Source organism: Rhincodon typus, chromosome 32 (genome assembly GCF_021869965.1).
Source record: "Rhincodon typus isolate 14 chromosome 32, sRhiTyp1.1, whole genome shotgun sequence".
Lineage (NCBI taxonomy): Eukaryota > Metazoa > Chordata > Chondrichthyes > Orectolobiformes > Rhincodontidae > Rhincodon > Rhincodon typus.
Window position 1 is genome coordinate 1,016,010 of NC_063363.1, and position 20,729 is coordinate 1,036,738.

Here is a 20,729-nt window from a genome sequence, read left to right on the forward strand (position 1 = left end):
CACCCCCATCTCCTACCTACTAACCTCATCCTGCCCCCTTGACCTGTCCGTCCTCCCTGGACTGACCTATCCCCTCCCTACCTCCCCACCTACACTCACCTCTACTGGCTCCATCCCCGCCTCTTTGACCTGTCTGTCTCCTCTCCACCTATCTTCTCCTCTATCCATCTTCTATCTGCCTCCCCCTCTCTCCCTATTTATTTCAGAACCCCCTTCCCTTCCCCCATTTCTGAAGAAGGGTCTAGGCCCGAAACATCAGCCTTTCTGCTCCTCTGATGCTGCTTGGCCTGCTGTATTCATCCAGCTCTACACCTTGTTATCTCAGATTCTCCAGCATCTGCAGTTCCTGCTATCTCTGTGTAATTACATTGTTGTCCTGCAAGGCAAGCAGCAGGTTATGTGACTGTGCTCTAGTGACTCCTAGTGACCTAGCCATTTCTTCACTGTCTTCCTACCCACATTTCCTCCTCACTCCCTACTTGTCATTCTCTCCCAAATTCCTTGCCACCTTTTCCTAACCACCTTTCCCTTAGCCCCTTTCCAACTGTCTCCTCATTTTCATCTTTTCTCCATCCCTCCCTCCCCCACTCCCTCTCCTTAGCACCAGATTCCCACAGAGTGGTGAGGGGTCGGAGTGGGGATGATTGATGGTCGTTGATGAACTGAGGTTTGAGTTCCGTGCTATTCATACCTGATCTATTCAGTGGATTAGCTTTCACATGTTTTCCAGGTTCTTGATCCTCTTGTTCTTCGATTGTATTGTCAGGCTGGTAGGCTGGGTTAACAAAATCTGTCTGGAAACAAAATGTTTAATTCAATTCATTTTCTCTTAGAGTCATAGAGTCATACAGCATGAAAGCAAACACTTCAGTCCAACCAATCCATGATGAACATAATTCCGAAATAAATTAGTCCCACCTGCCTGTTCCTGGCCCATATTCCTCCAAACCTTTCCTATTCATGTGCTTTTCCAAATGTCTTTTAAACATTGTAATTGTACCTGCATCCACCACTTCCTCAAGAAGTTCATTCCACATGCAAACCACCTTCTGTGTAAAAAATTTGCCACTTATCTCTTTTTTAAATCTGTCTCCTCTCATCTTAAAAATGTGTCCCTTAGTCTTGAAATCTATTTCAAAATGTTCCTCTGTTTTAATCTTAATGTGTGCTGTGGTATTCCAGAGGGTCCCAGGGTGATGGTGAGGGGAATAGAACTTCGACTAGGATGCATAATCAGCATCGTCAGCTTATGGATGGAACAATGTGGAGGTGTTCGTTTTGGATTGGGGTGGACAAAGTCAGAAGTCACACGAGTCCAACAGGTTTATTTGAAATCACCAGCTTTTGGAGCATAGCCCCTTTGTCAGGTGACGTGAGAGATTGGCACAGATACGGAATTTATAGGCAGAGAGATCAAAGGATCATACAAATGGTGTGAGTGGAGTGTCGAGTAACAAGTGTCTGCAGCTGTTCAGAAGTGTCAGACAGTGTGAGTAAAGTGTCAATATTTGTTCATGTCGCGCTACACATGGCCCTACCACACAGTTCTGTATCTGTAAAATCTTCCTTACTCTCCTGTTTTGGCACCATCACCTTGATAAATTATGATCCCTCAACCTTAATTAGTTTGTACAGTTTTGCTTTACTTGTTACTTTGGTTAGACCTTGGCATGTGACTCTTATACCTATCATGTTGTTCTTTATTCATTCACGGGATGAGGGCATCGCTGGCTAGGCAGCATTTATTGCCCATCCCTAATTGACCACAGGGCAGTTAAGGGTCAACCACGTTGCTGTGGGTCTGGAGTCACATGTAGGCCAGACCAGGTAAGGATGGCAGTTTCCTTCCCTAAAGGACATTAGTGAACCAGATGGGTTTTTCTGACAATGGATTCACAGTCAACATTATACTCTTAATTCCAGATATCAATTGAATTCAAATTCCACCATCTGCCGTGGAGGGATTCGAACCCAGGTCCCCAGAATGTTATCTGGGTCTCCAGATTAACAGTCCAGCGATATATCTCCAGGCCATCACCTCCCCACTATTTAGTTTGTCTCCAGCACCACCTTATTTTTAAATTTTTTGTAATTATCTCTCTGCCTCAATTAATTGGATTAAAGATCATTGCTTCGCTCGTTATTCATCTGTTGACACTTTACTCACACTGTCTGACACTTTTGATCACCTGCAGAGACTTATTATTCGACATTCCACTCACACCATTTGTATGATCTTTTGATCTCTCTGCCTATAAATTCTGTATCTGTGTGCACTTTCTCTCACTTCACCTGATGAAGGGGCTATGCCATAAAAGCTGGTGATTTCAAATAAACCTGTTGGACCATAACCTGGGTTTATGGGTGGAGTTAATTAGCCAGCGTGCATGTTCTGACCAGTATTTGATTTGTGTGAATGTTGAAGGCAAGACAGAAATGGACTTGGTTGCGGACAATTCCATATTGAACATCTTAGTGGCCCTCAGTCTCTCGAGATGGATATTTTAAAGACTGACCATTGGGATTGGGTTTGGGAGTGGGGGTAAACACAGGTTGTCTATAGGGTTGGACCTGTAAATGGAGAAAAAAATGACATTCAGGCAATGAAAGATTTGACAGAGAGCAATACAAACTTCAAGTGGGGCCTGAAATATTGGGCTGGATATTTAATCTCCATTGAGGCAGAAACAGAGGTTGATGGCAAGGATTTTCACACTGCCAGCCTGTGTACTGGTTCCCTGGCCCCATCACAACTCCTGGACCACTTTCCCTGAAGCATGATTTGGGTGATGGTGGGGAAATGAGGGGGAGACACCAGGGATATCCGCATGGACATGGCAGCTCTTATTTTGAGCCAATTCACTTAAATTTTCCATTCTTACTGGGGCTTGTTCTAATCCTTCTAACAATTAATACTTTATGAAGGGGATTCCACACTTCAAACATCTGAGATTATCACCCAGCATTTTATTTTGTTCTTACCTTACTCTCCTCTCTCCTGTGGTCTTCCAAAATGATTTCTGTGAATTCCATCTTCTCTCTCATATTTGAAGAAACACCAACTGATGGTAAAAATCAACTAAAGAATTTTACCGAAAATTGATTGCATTTTCTGACTAGACTACAGTTTTCCCAAAGAAAGGATATTTCATCTTGTTATTCATCTTCAAGATAATCGATTACATATAATCACATTATGTTCCTCTATCTTAATACAAATTTAATCTGAATATTACTTTATTCTGTCTTTGTCCTAATTGCCATATTTTTAAAAAAAATTTATTTTTAAAGTGTTTGAGAAGATTTGTAGCTTGGGTTGTGGATGAAGTTGTAGACTTGCTCGCTGAGCCGGTGTGTTTGATTACAGACGTTTCATCGCCCTGCTAGGTAACATCATCAGTGCACCTCCGGTGAAGCGTTGGTGTTCTGTCCCGCTTGTTATTTATATGCCTCGGTTTGCTGGGGTGGTTGGCATTACTTCCAGTTCTGTTTTTCAGTGGTTTGTATACTGGGTCCAGTTCAATGTGTTTGTTGATGGAGTTCCGGTTGGAATGCCAGGCCTCCGGAAATTCTCTGGCATGTCTCTGTTTGGCTCATGGTGTTATGGATGTGTTGTCCCAGTCAAATTCATCTCCATGTGGATTGAGACGAGTGAGAATTGGTCATATCTCTTGGTGGCTAGTTTGTATTCATGTATCCTTATTGTCCGTTTTCTTCCAGTTAGGCCCATGTAACGTTTCCCACAGTCCTTACACGGTATCTTGTATATTGCATTAGTTTTATTGGTATGTGTTTTGTCAGCTTTTGCAGGGTGGTTGTTGGTTTGTGGGCTACGCTGATACCTAGGGGTCTGAGTAGTCTTGTGGCCATCTCTGATATGTCTCTGATGTACAGTAGGGTGACTATTGTGTCTGGCCGTGTTGTGTCTTCTTGTTGTGGTCTGTTGCAGAGGTAACGCTTTTTGGGTATCCATTCCTTTTAAAAACTCCATATAAGTGTTCCTGTTCTGTTTTGTGCAATTCTGGGTTGCTGCAGTGTGTTGTGGCTCATTTGAATAATGTCCTGATGCAGCTCTGTTTATGGGTGTTGGGATGGTTGCTGGTGTAATTAAGTATCTGGTCCATATGCATGGTCTTTCTGTACACGCTGGTCTGCAGTTCCCCGTTGATCTTACATTCCACCATTATGTCTAGGAAGGGTAGTCAGTTATTGTTCTCTTCTTCTTCTGTGAATTTTATTCTGGTGGGGATGTTGTTTATGTGTCGGTGGATTTCTTCTAATCTTGTGTGTTTGATAATTACAAAGGTGTCACTGAGGAAATACAACAGACCATCAGACAGATGATAGTCCCAACACTGAGCAGAAAAGGTAAGTGGAACACATTCAACACAGAAGTGAAGAAAGCCCTGGAAAAACTCAAGAAAGACAGAAACATCGTAATCTTATTGATGGACAAAAGACACATGACAGTAATCCTTAACAGAACCCAATACATCAAGAAAGTTCACACACTACTAGCAGATACCAACACCTACCAACAGATGGCGATAGACCTGACACCACAGTTAGAGAACCAGATCAAAACAACCCTGAAGAAATTACACGACTCAGGAGATATCAGCATGACACACTGCCAAAAAAATGAAGCCAGAGGGATCCAACACATCCCGCTTCTATGGACTCCCCAAGGTATGCAGGCCAGGGGTCCCTCTCCGACCCACTATTTCACTACCAGGCAGACCAACATATAGATTAGCCAAAGCACTACAAAGAAAACTGAAATACTTAGTTGACAACACTACCCACTCCATCCACTCCTCCCAAGAATTCCTCAACATCATCAAGGACACCAGGATAGAAGAGGACAAGATAATGATCTCCTTTGATATAATAGCACTATTTACATCCATAAACATCGACCTCGCCAAAGAGACAACTGCCACACTGCTGGACGAATCAGGAAGGCAGGCACCGCACGACACCAACAACATCAACAATGACAGCACCCTGAAACTACGGGATTTGCGCCTCACAACCCACTTCACCTTCAACAACTGTATATTCAAACAAATCAACAGAACACCAATGGGATCCCCGATATCAGGACTGATAGCAATGGTGGTAATGCAAAGGTTAGAACGGATAGCGCTCCCCACTCTGGGTCCGCTATGTAGATGACACCTTTGTGATTATCAAACACACAAGATTAGAAGAAACCCACCGACACATAAACAACATCCCCACCAGAATAAAATTTACAGAAGAAGAAGAGAACAATAACTGACTACCCTTCCTAGACATAATGGTAGAATGTAAGATCAACGGGGAACTGCAGACCAGCGTGTATAGAAAGACCATGCATATGGACCAGATACTTAATTACACCAGCAACCATCCCAACACCCATAAACAGAGCTGCATCAGGACATTATTCAAATGAGCCACAACACACTGCAGCAACCTGGAATTACATAAAGCAGAACAGGAACACTTATGCGGAGTTTTTAAAAGGGATGGATACCCACAGAGCACAATGCATTGTTACGTCCGTGACAGACCACAACAAGAAGACACAACACGGCCAGACACAATAGTCACCCTACTGTACATCAGAGACATATCAGAGATGTCCACAAGTCTACTCAGACCCCTAGATATCAGGGTAGCCCACAAACAAACAACCACCCTGCAACAGCTACTGATTAATGTAAAGGATCCCATACCCACAACCAATAAAACTAATGCAATATACAAGATACCGTGCAAGGACAGTGAGAAACATTACATGGGCCTAACTGGAAGAAAACTGACAATAAGGATACATGAATACAAACTAGCCACCAAGAGATATGACCAATTCTCACTCGTCTCAATCCACATGGAAAAAGAAGGACATGAATTCGACTGGGACAACACATCCTTAACAGCATGAGCCAAACAGAGACATGCCAGGGAATTTCTGGAGGCCTGGCATTCCAACCGGAACTCCTTCAACAAACACATTGAACTGGACCCGATATACAAACCACTGAAAAACAGAACTGGAAGTAATGCCAACCACCCCAGCAAACCGAGGCATATAAATAACAAGCGGGACAGAACACCAACGCTTCACCGGATGTGCACTGATGATGTTACCTAGCAGGGAGACAAAACGTCTGCAATCAAACACACCGGCTCAGCGAGCAAGTCTACAACCTCAAATGTTTCTTTTTGCTGTCACCCCTTTGTCTGTTCCCTCTGCAACCTCCAGAGACTCAAAATATTTCTGTACCTCTATCTCTATTACTCTCTCCATCTGACTTCCTTACACTGTTCCTGTCTCTACCTGAGTCTCTCGCTACTCTCTTCTTTTATATGTTTCTACCATCTTGCTCCCTGTACCTCTCTAGCTGCACTCCTCTGTGTCTTACTCCAAGTCTCTGCTCTTTTCTCCCTCGCTCGCTTTGTCTTGTGCCTTACGTCTTTGCTCTGTGCATGATTTTCTCTTCCTCTGTAGCCCCTCTCCTTCTCATCCTCTTTCTTCGCTGCGTATACATCTCATTTTCTCAACTCGCCACTTTCTATTAAATTTTAATGATTGGTCTGCAGTACTCACAGGTTTTCAAACAGATTAAAATCCTGGGTCGGGTGCTCTTTTGCTGGCGTCAGTTCGAAGATTACAATTCAACACATTTAATGATAAAACTAAAAGATTCTAGCCCATGGCAGAAAGATTCTCATGTTTGAAGTTTACAGCATGTCAATTACTCCTGAACTCTACATTCTGTGAGATTGTTTCAAGCAGCTGCCTCACTTGATCTCTATCCCAGTCACATGTGACACTGCAGCTAAATACTTTGGGATTTATTGTTCTCCCTTTTTGAATAGCTTGAAGTTTTACTTTAATCTGAGCGATGTTTGATAGGAGTTGCTACAGCAGGAGTGAAAAAGAATCAGAGCGAGGGGGATGCACAGCTCAGAACTCAGCACAGCTCCAATACTTAAATGGTTGAATCCTACAGCATGATTTGATGTGATGTATTCTACTACATTTATACAAATGTGTGCTCACCATTCTAAAACTTTCACTTTAGGCCTATGAGGAATATGCCCAGAAACTGTTACCACACAGCCTGCTATTACACACTACCTGTTATTAGTCATTAATAGGCCCCATTAACAAGTATTCACCCTCCCAGCCTAATTGTTATCAACTGTTTGTCTGTCCAACTGCTTTTCTCTCTCTTTAGGCTCTATCCTATTGTTTACTCCCTACTCCACCCCTCTCCCCTTTTCTCTGCATATAAACTGACGTTTTCCCAGCTTTCTGAGGAAGAGTCACCGGACCCGAAATGTTAACTCTGTTTTTCCCTTCACAGATGCTGCCAGATCTGCTGAGCTTTTCCAGCAACTTCTGTTTTTGCCCAGAAGCTGCAACCAAAATGTTTGGTGTGGTCTGACATTGAGTGAAGTGTGATTCCATTTGATTATAAAAAGCAGGAATTAGATGAGCTGACGGGGAAGCAAAGGAGGAAAGAGCAAATGGAGTGAGGAGGGAGTACCAGGGAATTGGCTGAGGGATTGACCCACATAATAAGCACTGATTGGAATTCTCTGTCAGGCTGAAGTGTGAACAATTTCTGATCTCCCGATTCTGGCTCTGCTACAGAACAAGTTTACTTCTCAGTTCTGAAAGGATGCACAGCATCCAAAAGATTAGAGGTGGGGGTACAACTAATCCCCATGCTGAAATCTCAAGAATTCTTAATCCAGTTTTTTCTATTATACTAGGGATTCCTTACTGTATAAAATTCCTAAAATAAACACGTGCCTTAATCTCAGCATAGTTATTACACAGTGTAGGAATAAGTTACTGCAGATGCTGGAATCTGTATTGCTAACAAAAAATGCTGGCGATCACAGTGGGTCACACAGCATCCGTGATGAATGAGCAAGCTAACGTTTCAAGAGCTGAAGTGAAGTGTGCAGGGGTTTGCATTTATCCTATACTTTGTGGGGGGGGGGGGGGGGGGGAAGCGGGGAATGAGGGTAGGGCATGTAGGGTGCTGGTGGAGACAAGATGTTGATAGTTCAGATTAAGTGATCGGAATGTGAGAATGGCAGAACAATGGTGTGTCTCCTGCCAGACTTGAAAGGGCAGTAAATGGGAAGGTGTGGGGGAAGCGGTGGAGGACACATTACACATTACAAGCTAGAAGGAAGAAATGGTTCACGACTTGAAGGTGTTGAACTCAATATTTAGTCCAGAAGGCTGTAAAGTGCCTAGTCTGAAGATGAGACAACAAGGTGTAGAGCTGGATGAACACAGCAGCTAAGCAGCATCATAGGAGCAGAAAGGCTGACGTTTCGGGCCTAGACCCTTCATCAGAAATGATGTTGTTCCTCCAGTTTGCACTGTGATTCACTGGAGCACTGCAGCATGTTGAGGACAAACAAGGGGACATGTGAGCAGGATGCTGTGTTAAAATGACCAGCCACAGGAAGATCAGGGTTCTGCTCACGCACAGACTGGAGATGTTTGCAGTAGGTATTACACAGCGTTGAGAACATGGGGCTTATTCTTTTAGTCTCATTGAAATAGTTAAATATTACAAATATGTTGGAAAGTGTAATTAATGTCTACACGAGTTCTCTAGTTTCACTCTGTCGCCTCCTTTCCTTTTGGATTTGCCTGTTACATGAAATCACCATCATGCTGGTTGGTCACCATCATGTCAACCATAATTTTTTGGTGGAGATTTGGTGAGTGGCTTTACAGTTGGATCCCCTTACTGCTACTAACCTTTCCCATTTATCTAAGCTAGGACTAGGACCAAGGCACACTTACATGTCTGTACCAGTGACTGATTTTCCGATAAGGGCTGATCAGCTCACTGGGCTTTACCTGTACTATGTCCCAGCACATTGAGAATCACATCGCTGCAATGGAGTATCACTATATTTTACACAACCTATTCAGATGTGCTTATGACACATGTCTGGTGTGGGTGCGACCCGTAGCTAGTCCTTCTGGCCCAGAAGTAGGGACATTACCAACATTCCACAAGACCCTAAGAAATGTGTTTTATTTCAAATTCCCAATATTTTTTTAATAACCAGGATTAATCATGTTAACTACTATTGCATGCACATTCCTCTTTCTAAGCTGATATTTGAACTGGAAATAATTCCAAGGTTTCTGTTTAATTAACAGAAGTTCAAATTATCAAATAGGATCCTCAATTAATTGCAGTAAAGTCTCCTCTGGATTTTGAGTACTATGAGACTTTCTCTCTTTCTACTTCCATGGATATGCACTCCTGGGACTATGTCTGTTACATGTAGACAGGATTTTGGGGTTGGGGCAGTGATATGCAGATTTGGATGCAGGAATACAAAGGTAAAATTAGAAATCAGTCAAAAAGAACAAAAGGCAGACCAGTCCTCGAAATGTCAGCTTTCCTGCTCCTCTGATGCTGCCTGGTCTGCTGTGTTCCTCCAGCTCCACACTGCATTATCTTGGACTCCAGCATTGGTAGTTCTTACTATCTCTAATCTTTCAGAGCTCAGGTCTGTATCCAAAACATGAATCCTCATTTGCAGAAACTGATAGTCCACAGGTTATTTGCTGCCTTTTTGGTTTGTTTCTACAAACAGGAAATATGAATAGATTTGAACTAAATACTCTGGCAAATGTACACGAGGACTACATAATTTCAGAGAAATTCCAATGTTCAATTTGCAGTCCCCATACAGCAATCAGCTCAGAATATGTTCACACTCAGTGACGCTGTCACAGTTGACTAGTTAAGTATGTGCTATCAAGGGAACCAAGTAAGAGAATATCAGAGAGGTCATTTGGCCCATTGCGTCTACACCAACCCTCTGAAGTGCATCCCACTCAGACCCAACCACTCCTGTAACCCTGCATTTCCCATGGCTAACCCACCTAACCTGCACATCTTTGGACTGTGGGAGGAAACCAGAGCACCTGGCAGAAACCCACATGGACAAGATATTTGGTTGAAATTGTTACCAGAACTATCCTGTAGCATGTTACTACCTCAGGAGAGAGAGGGACAGATTTTTATTGCCAGTTACTTGGGGAGATATCTGGTTTCCTTTGAATGAGGCTGATCTCAGAGATCAGAGACCAGACACCGGGCTCCAGTTTGCTGACTGGAAATCTGTAAAGCAGAGATCATGTAATTTATTCTATTAATCCCCTAGTGCTTTTGAAAATAAAGCATTTGTGGAAAAATAGCAAATATTTAATAAAACATTACTTCAGTAATGTTATTGATGTAACCCAACTGGATTTGCCCTAGAACAGCTCAGAAAAGAGAACGGTCTGTCAGAGAGAATCAGAGCCCACAACGCCCATGGAACTCCACGTATGAAGTACCTCAATCACTGACCCACTGCCCTCTTTCCAATCTCTGGTTGGTTCATTTCAGTTCCTACTGACTGGGTTGCTTCTTTTGAGATCCAGTACAGAACATCATGACTGAAGGGTTGTAAAACAGAGTTGTAACCTTCACAGGGAATGCAGTTCCAACCAGATTCTTTCATCAGGAGTAGATGATAATTCTAACAACTAGCCATGTCACATTTGCCTTTATCACATGATGATTATATAATGGGATACAAGCCTCCAGCAGTACCTCCCAGAAGAGTTGACAATCACATCCAAACCAAGGGAATGGCAGGCAACGTTATTTTAATATTCACAGTGTTTTTATTCTTTCAAAAGTAGTTTTTTAAAAAAAAAAGGTGCATGCGTACACCCTTCAGTGAACCACGGTGATGCATTATACCCACTGAGCAGCCCTGCAGAAAGCGCTGGTCCCGCAGCAATAACAAAGTGCAGAGTCAGTTTTCAATTTTGTTTTTTTTTTCCAGAACATTCCAGTTAAAATAAAACAATACAAGAAATTAATACCAACAGTGAAGGAGGAGTTTGGGCAGAGTGCGAGGAACCTCCTACTCCAGAGAACTTGCACCAGTTTTGCAATATTGAGTATAACTTGTGTGCCCATGGCTCCTTAGCATCATTGCAAGTTCCACATTGTACCCTCAGGTTCTTCCTATCCTTTCCCTCTCTTCTCCTCCCCCCCATCCCCCACCCCCCAACCCCCAACCCCCAACCCACTTTGCCACAGGCTAAAGAGCTTGTTACTTTATAATCCACCAGGACAGAGAATTAGCATCAGTCTTCTGCTCACCCTCCCTCCCCAGGCAGGAGGAGGGAGGCTGTGAAATTCTCCAGACTGAGAGGAAAGATCCTGATCAAGAGTTTGAGCTGGTGAAAGCATTTAATTGAATACAGACAAATCAAATTCACTTTGTTTAAACACGGACATTCCTTGGGATTCTGTCCTAGGAGAACTTTGAGTGTCACTACACCAGACGTATTGTGATGACTCAACAAGTGACTCAGCCCATCCCCAAGTGTTGAGAAAGGGTTGAAACAAAACTGGCTTTACCAGCAGCACTCACATTCCATGTAAGAATTTTTAATATCCTTCTCACAATGGTTCAGCTTATTGAATATTGTCATGTGTGTTATTGCAGAAGGGTCAGAATTCCTCTGCCTGATTAACAAGGCTGCACCTGAGAGGAACCCAGGCTTTCCACTTCTCTAAATGATCATTGCACAATTAAAAGAGCCAGGGCATGTGATACAAGGACAAGTTGGGAACTGGTCACAAGAACAAAACTGGATATATTTAGTCCAAAACAAATGGGCATGTTCTCCAAACTGGGTTGATCTTAGGGGGAAGAATCAGAGTAAAGGGACATTAAAAAATAAAAACACACTGTACAGAAAAATCAAACCAACCAGACTATTCCCCGGGATCTTCACACTTACAGTTATGAATATGGTCAGTTCTACAACCAGAGAGAACAAAACATTCCTTATATAAATTAGACAATACTCCAAAACAGGATTCCAGGCTGTACAAAAAGATCAAAGACCATTGCTTTGTACTTGCTCACCAGGCTGTCATTTCAAGGCATAGGTTTATGTATATTTATACTGTGCGTGCATACACACAGATGTTATTCTATATATATACTATAGATATCTATTTAGTTAAAATTTCTTATGTACAATGCCTCAGTACATAATATAAAATATATCCATTGCTTGTTTACACAGTAAACAAGATACATCCATAAACTCACTACATATCAAAATAGAACAGTCATCACGTCTCCATGCATTAGTTTAGAATTTAAAATTAACATGTTAAAACGAGAGTTTCTTTTAAATAAGACAAAATTAAAAAGCCCTAAAGAACAATGGGTTTTGGGAGTGCAGATGGGAGTATAGGTGAGTAAAAGATGAACTGTGCATTTATGAAACATGTGCCAAGCCCCTTCCCACCAAGATCATCTTTAGACGGTTAGCCAGGGAGTATCTGAACAGAGCAATTATACTGCACTGGAGAAAGCAGCATTACTGGTTTGAAGTGTTGGAGGGGAATACAAAGGGAGTGGAATGGACTGGAACAGGCCAGTTAAAAGAACATCCAGAAAATATTTTCATACAGCTGATCAGAGAAGACAGGGCACTGCCTGAGATGGTCACTGTTTGAGGATCGATCATCTTTACACAGCTATTTAAAATGCAGGGCAATTAAAGGATGTGGAGTAAAGGCTGAGAGCGAGATGAAAGAGGTACACTGTTGTAAACAGAAGATACGGACTCCTCCACCGGTTTGTATTTTTCCTCCAAAGCCCATCCTTAGTGAAATAATGATATCAACAGAGTGACTGGCTCAAACAGATGCCAACGAGAACAATGGACAGTGTGTGCTTTTCAGAAGTTACCCAGTTACATCTTGGGCAGAGAGAGAACAACAAACAAACAAACCCAAATAATACAATGTTTGAAAATGCTCCAGGGTCACGTGCTCTACAATCCTTTAAAGCTAAAACTAATCTCTTCAATTCCATATGATTTTGTATCTCAGATCAAAAGTTATACTTTCAATGTCAAAGCAGAGAGGATCTGGAGGCAAAGTTAACAGCAGACAAAATGTTAGAATCCTATTATTTGAACCTATAAAATATGACCTTATTGATGTTTCCCCCTGGAAACCATTTTGTTATAGCAGAAAATACAGGTTTGTAGATGTATATACTGCTCATCTCATGCAGCTCTGTCACAATAAAAATCCCTGCAGGATCTTTTAAAATTTAAGTAGACAATCGCTGTGCTAATAATGCCTGATTGTTGAACTTCTGACTCCATATCCCCTTCTCCAGAGCTTGACTCTGCATTGAGTACAGCAGAGGAGCTGTGTAATGGCGAAAAATGGGGGTTGGGATATCAACAAAGGCCAAAAGGATTCACTTTATGGTCAAGCAATCTACCTGTTTTAGTTGTGAAGTTGAAACGTCCAAAACATTGAAAAAATTACAATTAACACTATGTCTTTAAGTTTAACTCCTTTCCCCAAACAGTCTTTCAAAAACAAAACGTACGTATAAAGTGAGGAAGCAAAGTGAGAAATGATCTCTAGAAGATGCAGTGTCCTGGAGGAAACGATGATAGAGGAGGTAAGGGAAGGAGGCAGTAGGGAAGGTACGAGGAAAACAAACAAAAGAGAAAAGGAAAAGTTGGAATGAACCAAGACAACATGATGGAACACAGCACTAATTGATCACTTCCTAGAGAACCAGCTGTAGGTCTAAGATAGACAAAGGAAACAAATTCCCTGAACTCTACTGATCAACTCCATGGTTTTCACAATTATCCACAGAATCTGAGAGATTCTCTCGGGGGACTTTTAAAAAAAACTAGGACTGTGAACACAATGAGGTCATTGCCACTTAGAATCTGAAAACACAGACCTTCTCTGGTAGTGTTATAAAAGGATTCTGTGCCAGTAAGATGCTAGGTTTTTGTTAGCTGCACAATATCTTTAGCCCCATTTAATAGTTTAACAAATAGGAATCACAGACACATCTCTGTAACTCAGATAAAGCTGATTATTTCAGGCAAGTAAAATGTTACTTGTCAGTCGTCAAGAACAGTACCAATTCAGGAAATCAATGTTAATTAAGAGCTAATGGTTAGTTTCTTTAAATCTGAAATTATATTTCAAATTTACCAAAATGTGAATTTTTAAAGTAGTATTTAATATTGCAGGCACCATGGAGATAGTGAAATGGGGTAATTCCTTATTGAAGAGAACAGTTAGGGAAATCAGAAACATTGCCCTTTAGACTGATGGTTCTAACCAGATATGTGGCAGGAATTTAGGCAAGTCACTGCCACTATCCCAAAAAGTTAAATAAACATTTAAATAAAAACAGCCTGAACCAGATTCCTTTGTAACTGAGGATCTGAAACAGCAACAGATCATCTCTATCCCTCTATGTAACAAATCTGTTGTTTTAATGTTTCAAAAAAACTTGCAAGAAAAATTCTGCAATTGAAAATAAACATACTCCAAGACAATGTTGAGGAGAGATGCTGATGCAGAACCTGCAGGTCCAACAGCTCACTGTTGTAGGCAATATTTCATCAGCAAGGTGTGGATCTGACCCAGGTTCACCTGCATCAGATGCTGGTGTGTACTTTGGAAAATAACTGTCAATGACTTCAGGGCTGGTGACGCCTGAATTTCTGAAAGAGAGCCCTTTGTGTTGTCCCTCCCTCCTTTTCCCCTCTTGGTCCTGGTGCAGTCAGTTGTTCTGGCCATTGGTTGGTTGAACTCCTCGTCAAGGATTTTGTGTTGCACCATAAGGACATACGTGATGATCACTTTAAAATGTTGGCTTTGCTGAGACAGTTTAAGCTGCTTCTTCTTTCCCCTGTTCTCACATCCAAAGACTTATATCCGAGAGGAAGGACAGGAGAGTTCGTAAAATAGTACATAGGCGTCACTTGTCCGTATCTGGTTTGATGACATTGGAGTTACTCTGCAAAGAAAAGGAGCGTTTATGAATTATGCTTCATTTTTCCTTCTTCCCCTGCTTTCCTTTGAGACTGCTCATTGAATGCTGCAATTCTTCATTCAAAGAAATGCACATTTGTGATTATATAGGTAGCAGCAAGACTTTTTTCCTGCCAAATGCGCATTTTTGAGGACGGACACTCAATCAGGGTCACGAGTCCTGGCTGATCTTTTCCACACTCCAGCTAGGGACAATAATTATGAAGTATTACTGAACAGAATTGCCTCCTTCCTCTGCCTTCACTTGTCAAGTCACTCAGCTTTCAGGGCCACCACAGACTAACAAAAAATATTTGTGTAATTTGCAATGCACAATCATATGTATATACAAATTAGCAGGAATAGGCTATTGTGGCCCCTTAAGCCTAGTCTACCATTCAATAAGATCACAGCTGATCCGTGAATGGGTGTAACATCACTTTCTCACTGACCCTTAGGTTCTTGACTAACAAAAGGAGTCAACTCACCTCAGAGACGCAGCCTCTATTACTCTCTGGGAAAGAGACTGGTGTGGATTCACAACCCTTAAAAGTTTCTCTTCATCTCCCCTTTTAACTGAGAGGCCACTTTTTTTTCCCTATCCAAACCATGTCCCCTGGTCCTAGTCTCTCCTACAAAGGGAAACATCTTTTCAGCACCCACCCCATCAGGTCCCTTCAGGATCTTGTGTTTCAATAAGATTACCTTGGATTCTCCTAAATGCCAATGGATACAGGACCAACCTTTCTTCATAGGAAAGCCCTCATGCTAGGAATCAGGTGACTGAGCCTTCTCGGAATGTTTCCAGTGCATCTTTGTCCTTTCTTGAATATGTGTGATTTTAGTAAATTAGTACTTTAGGCTACAGGCAGCATTGCTGGAACTCACCTAGAGTCATTATAGTTGTACCACTCAGCAGATTGTGGGTTCTTGCAGTATGCAGTGTAATGTCCACCCATGGTGGTACCCGAGTGATTGGAAACAGCATACAGATTGTAAACTGCATGGGCTGCCAAAAAAAAAGACAATACTTTTTCAGTGTGTTTTTAAATTGTCTCTCTCATACCAACCAGTAATTATGAGAGAAGCCTTACTTATTTTCTGTTTGTGTCAGAATATTCCATGATGCGGCAGTGAAGGACTCTTTACAGTTAAATCCTGTCCTTTAATGCTCCTGATTAAACATTTATCCATTTTCCATCTGCAAATGGTATGAATTAGGACACGTCTGGGTCTAACCTCTCCCACTATTCCTCTGAAATTTTAATCTCAATGCCTCTTTACCTCTCAAGTGTTCACAAACAGTCCATTTCAAAGAAACATGTTTAAAGTCACCAGTTTAATGTTTCTAAATCTATAAGTTGTTCAGGGACAGAAAGGGACCTAGAGCCTGGAGTATGGGGAGAAAATTTAGCTCTGTCACTGAGTTTTCAACTCCTAATACCATGAGTGTCGAGTATACACTTGGATGGACTTGATAATAAAGCAGTGACCCTGAAGAGAAGACAGTCATATTTATATCACACTCTTCATGATCGCTGGACATCTCAAGGGGCTTTAAGGGCAATGCAGTACTTTTAGAAGTTTAGTCACTGTTATAATGTGGAAAGCATGACAACTTACTGATGTGTTGTGGATTGCAAGATAAATATTGGCCAAGATACTTAGAGCATGAATCAGAACTTGGAACTACGATGTTGTTGCCATTACGGAGACTTGGATAACGCAGGGGCAGGAATGGTTGTTGGATATTCCGGGGTATAGATGTTTCAAAAGAAATAGGGAGGGAGGTAAAAGAGGTGGGGGAGTGGCATTGCTAATCAGGGATGGTATCACAGCAGCAGAAAGGGAGGTCATGGAGGAGGGTTTGTCCACTGATTCAGTGTGGGTGGAAGTCAGAAACGGAAAAGGAGCAGTCACTTTATTGGAAGTTTTCTATAGACCCCCCCAGTAGCAACAGAGACACTGAGGAGCAGATTGGGAGATAGATTGTGGAAGGGTGCAGAAGTAACAGGGTTGTTGTCATGGGTGACTTCAACTTCCCTAATATAGACTGGAACCTCCTAAGTGCAAATGGTTTGGATGGAACAGATTTTGTCAGGTGTGTCCAGGAAGGATTTCTGATTCAATATGTAGATAGGCCGACTAGAGGGGAGGCCATATTGGATTTGGTGCTTGGCAACAAACCAGGCCAGGTGTCAGATCTTTTGGTGGGAGACCATTTCAGTGATAGTGATCACAACTCCCTGACTTTTACTATAGTCATGGAGAGGGATAGGAGCAGATGGTATGGGAAAGTATTTAATTGGGGGAGGGGGAATTACAGTGCTATTAGGCAAGAACTGTGGAGCATAAATTGGGATCAGATGTTCTCAGGGAAATGCACGATAGAAATGAGGAGGTTGTTTAGGGAGCACTTGCTAAGAGTAGTGGATAGATGTGTCCCACTGAGGCAAGGAAAGGATGGTAAGGTGAAGGAACCTTGGATGACAAGATATGTGGAACATGTAGTCAAGAGGATGAAGGAAGCTTACTTAAGGTTCAGGAAGCAAGGATCAGACAGGGCTCTTCAGGCCTACAAGGTAGCCAGGAAGGAACTGACGAATGGACTCAGAAGAGCTAGAAGGGGGTATGAGAAAACCTTGGTGGGTAGGATCAAGGAAAACCCCAAGGCTTTCTATACTTGTGTGAGGAACAAGAGGATGGCCAGAGTGAGGGTAGGGCCAATCAGGGACAGTGGAGGGAACTTGCACGTGGAGTCAGAGGAGGTAGGGGAGATCTTTAATGAATACTTTGCTTCAGTAATCACCAGTGAGAGACCCTGACGTTTGTGAGGACAGCATGAAACAGGCAGATATGCTCGAACAGGTTGATGTTAGGAAGGAGGATGTGCTAGAAATTTTGAAAAACGTGAGGATAGATAAGTCCCCTGGGCCAGACGGGATATACCCAAGGTTTCTATGGGAAGCAAGGAAAGAGATTGCTGCCCCTTTGGCAATGATCTTTGCGTCTTCACTGTCCATTGCAGTACCAGATGACTAGAGGGTGGCAAATGTCATTCCCTTGTTCAAGAAAGGGAATACGGATAATCCTGGGAATTACAGGCTGGTCAGTCTTACTTCTGTGCTGGGCAAATTATTGGAGAGGATTCTGACAGATGGTATTTATGATTATTTGGAAAAGCACAGTTTGATTAGAAATAGTCAGCATGGCTTTGTGAGGGGCAGGTCATGCCTCACAAGCCTTATTGAATTCTTTGAGGATGTGACAAAACACATCAAAGAAGATAGAACAGTGGATGTTGTGTATATGGATTTTATCAAGGCATTTGATTAGGTTCCACATGGTAGTCTCATTCGGAAAGTAAGGAAGCATGGGATTCAGGGAAATTTGGCTGTCTGGATATAAAACTGGCTGTCCAATAGAAGACAGAGGGTGGTAGTAGATGGAAAGTATTCAGCCTGGAGCTCGGTGACCAGTGGTGTTCCGCAGGGATCTGTTCTGGGATCTCTGCTCTTTGTGATCTTTATAAATGACTTGGATGAGGAAGTGGAAGGGTGGGTTAGTAAGTTTGCCGATGACACAAAGATTGGTGGAGTTGTGGATAGTGTGGAGGGCTGTTGTAGGTTGCAACGGAACATTGACAGGATGCAGAGCTGGGCAAAGAAGTGGCAAATGGAATTCAACCCAGAAAAAAGTGTGAAGTGATTCATTTTGGAAGGTCGAATTTGAATGTAGAATACAGGGTTAATGGCAGGATTCTCGGCAGTGTGGAGGAACAGAGGGATCTTGGGGTCCACGTCCATAGATCCCTCAAAGTTGCTACCCAAGTTGATAGGGTTGTAAAGAAGGCGTACGGTGTGTTGGCTTTCATTGGCAGGGGAATTGAGTTTAAGAGCCACAAGGTTATGCTGCAGCTGTATAAAACTCTAGTTAGACCACACTTGGAATATTGTGTTCAGTTTTTGTGTTCAGTTCTGGTCACCTCATTACAGGAAAGATGTGGAAGCTTTAGAGGGTGCAGAGGAGATTTACCAGGATGCTGCCTGGACTGGAGGGCAGGTCTTATGAGGAAAGGCTGAGGGAGCTAGGGCTTTTTTCATTGAAGCGAAGGAGGATGAGAGGTGACTTGATAGAGGTGTACAAGATGAGAGGCATAGATACAGTGAATAGTCAGAGACTTTTTCCCAGGGCGGAAATGACTATTACGAGGAGGCATAATTTTAAGGTGGTTGGGGGAAGGTATAGGGGAGATGTCAGAGGTAGGTTCTTTACACAGAGAGTGGTGGGTACGTAGAATGCGCTGCCAGCAGTGTTAGTGGAGTCAGATACATTAGGGACATTTAAGCAATTCTTGGATAGGTACATGGATGATAGTAAAATGTAGGGTATGCAGGGTAGATTGATCTTAGGAGGATAATAGGTCGGCACAACATCATGGGCTGAAGGGCCTGTACTGTGCTGTGCTGTGCTGTTCTATGTTCTGTATGAGGGTGGGGGGAGGAGCTCCTGTGCTACTCTTCAAAGTAGTAACATGGTTTAAGTTAGAACCTCAGTATAACATCTCACTGGTAAGATGATATCATCAACAATACAGCATTCCTTCAGTACTGTCAGAGGAGATAACCTTTGTTTTTGTGCTCAAGCCTCAATTTGGCACTTGAGCCTAGAATCTTAACAGTCAGGATCACAAACCGACTGAGACATGGCTAACCTACTGGAGAATTGGCACTGTAATATACCAGGATGACAAAAGGCATGTTGGATATGGATTCTGTACATATCATAAATCATCTCAAGTACCCCTACATTACTCACCAGAGTTTTCCGATGAGAACTCTTGAAGGTCAAGGTCCTTTAGAGGAAAATTTACAAAAGTAGTGAGTTTACTGGTGCGGATCCGAGCTTCGGAGAATCGCTTCAAATCTACAAAAACATTGGAGTTAAGGTTCACAGATTTTTTTTCCCCTTCTTGTAACCAATTACAGGTTCTATGTTTCAGTGAGATGCCAAATTGAAGAACAAAGGAAAATGACCACAGGAATCAACTTAGCAACACCAAGCAATTGCTGTATGGAATCTTGAGCAGGCTCTTCTCTCTCTCACTCTCTTCAGTTTACTTAGTGAACAATTTTGCTCAGGGATCAGTCTGGGAGTCAGAGCATTCTTTTAAAATTCATTCACAGGCTGGGGCATCACTGGCTAGGCCAGCATTTACAGGCCACCCCTAAGGGCAGTTATGAGTTAACCACATTGCTGTGGGTCTGGAGTCACATATAGGCCAGACCAGGTAAGGACAGCAGTTTCCTTCCCTAAAGGACATTAATGAACCAGATGGGTGTTTCTGACAATCGACAATGGATTTGTTGTCATCAGACTCTTAATTCTAGTTTTTATTCAATTCAATTTCTACCATCTGCCATGGCAGGAATCGAACCCAGGTCCTCAGAACATTACCAGGGTCTCTGGATTAACAGAGAAGTGATAATGCCATCAGGCCATTGCCAACCTCATCCATGAGCTGATACCTGGAATCAGGGAAATGTCAGGCGAATTTAAGGTACAATAGTGTGCCATATAGATCCCTGAGCCTGCTTGGTCAAGGCTAATCGAATTGTAATCTGAAACCCACATTCCGACCTACTCCTGATGACCTGTTAGCCTCTTGCTTCATAAGGATCTAACCACCTCAACTTTAAACACATTCAAAGACTTTGATTCCACTACTTTTCAGGACAAGAGTTCCAAAGACTCTCAATCTTCAGAAAAATTTTTGACTCGACTGTTTTGAATCGG

General features: G+C 42.4%; 2 protein-coding genes across 2 annotated transcripts in view; both read right to left on the bottom strand.

Annotated features, from left to right (window-relative positions):
* Window positions 1-6,658, bottom strand: part of LOC109924173 (membrane frizzled-related protein) — a 68,090-nt gene extending 61,432 nt beyond the window's left edge. The window contains exons 1-3 of the mRNA XM_048615342.1: window positions 6,599-6,658; window positions 2,983-3,062; window positions 692-794 (exon numbers count right to left, since the gene is read on the bottom strand). Of these exons, the coding sequence (XP_048471299.1) occupies window positions 692-794; window positions 2,983-3,045 (166 nt within the window). The 5' untranslated portion in view covers window positions 3,046-3,062; window positions 6,599-6,658. The remainder of the gene's footprint in view (window positions 1-691; window positions 795-2,982; window positions 3,063-6,598) is intronic.
* A 4,027-nt stretch (window positions 6,659-10,685) lies between these two features.
* LOC109922276 (ubiquitin carboxyl-terminal hydrolase 2) overlaps window positions 10,686-20,729 on the bottom strand; it is a 28,087-nt gene continuing 18,043 nt past the window's right edge. The window contains exons 10-12 of the mRNA XM_020522290.2: window positions 19,752-19,859; window positions 15,822-15,942; window positions 10,686-14,919 (exon numbers count right to left, since the gene is read on the bottom strand). Of these exons, the coding sequence (XP_020377879.1) occupies window positions 14,832-14,919; window positions 15,822-15,942; window positions 19,752-19,859 (317 nt within the window). The 3' untranslated portion in view covers window positions 10,686-14,831. The remainder of the gene's footprint in view (window positions 14,920-15,821; window positions 15,943-19,751; window positions 19,860-20,729) is intronic.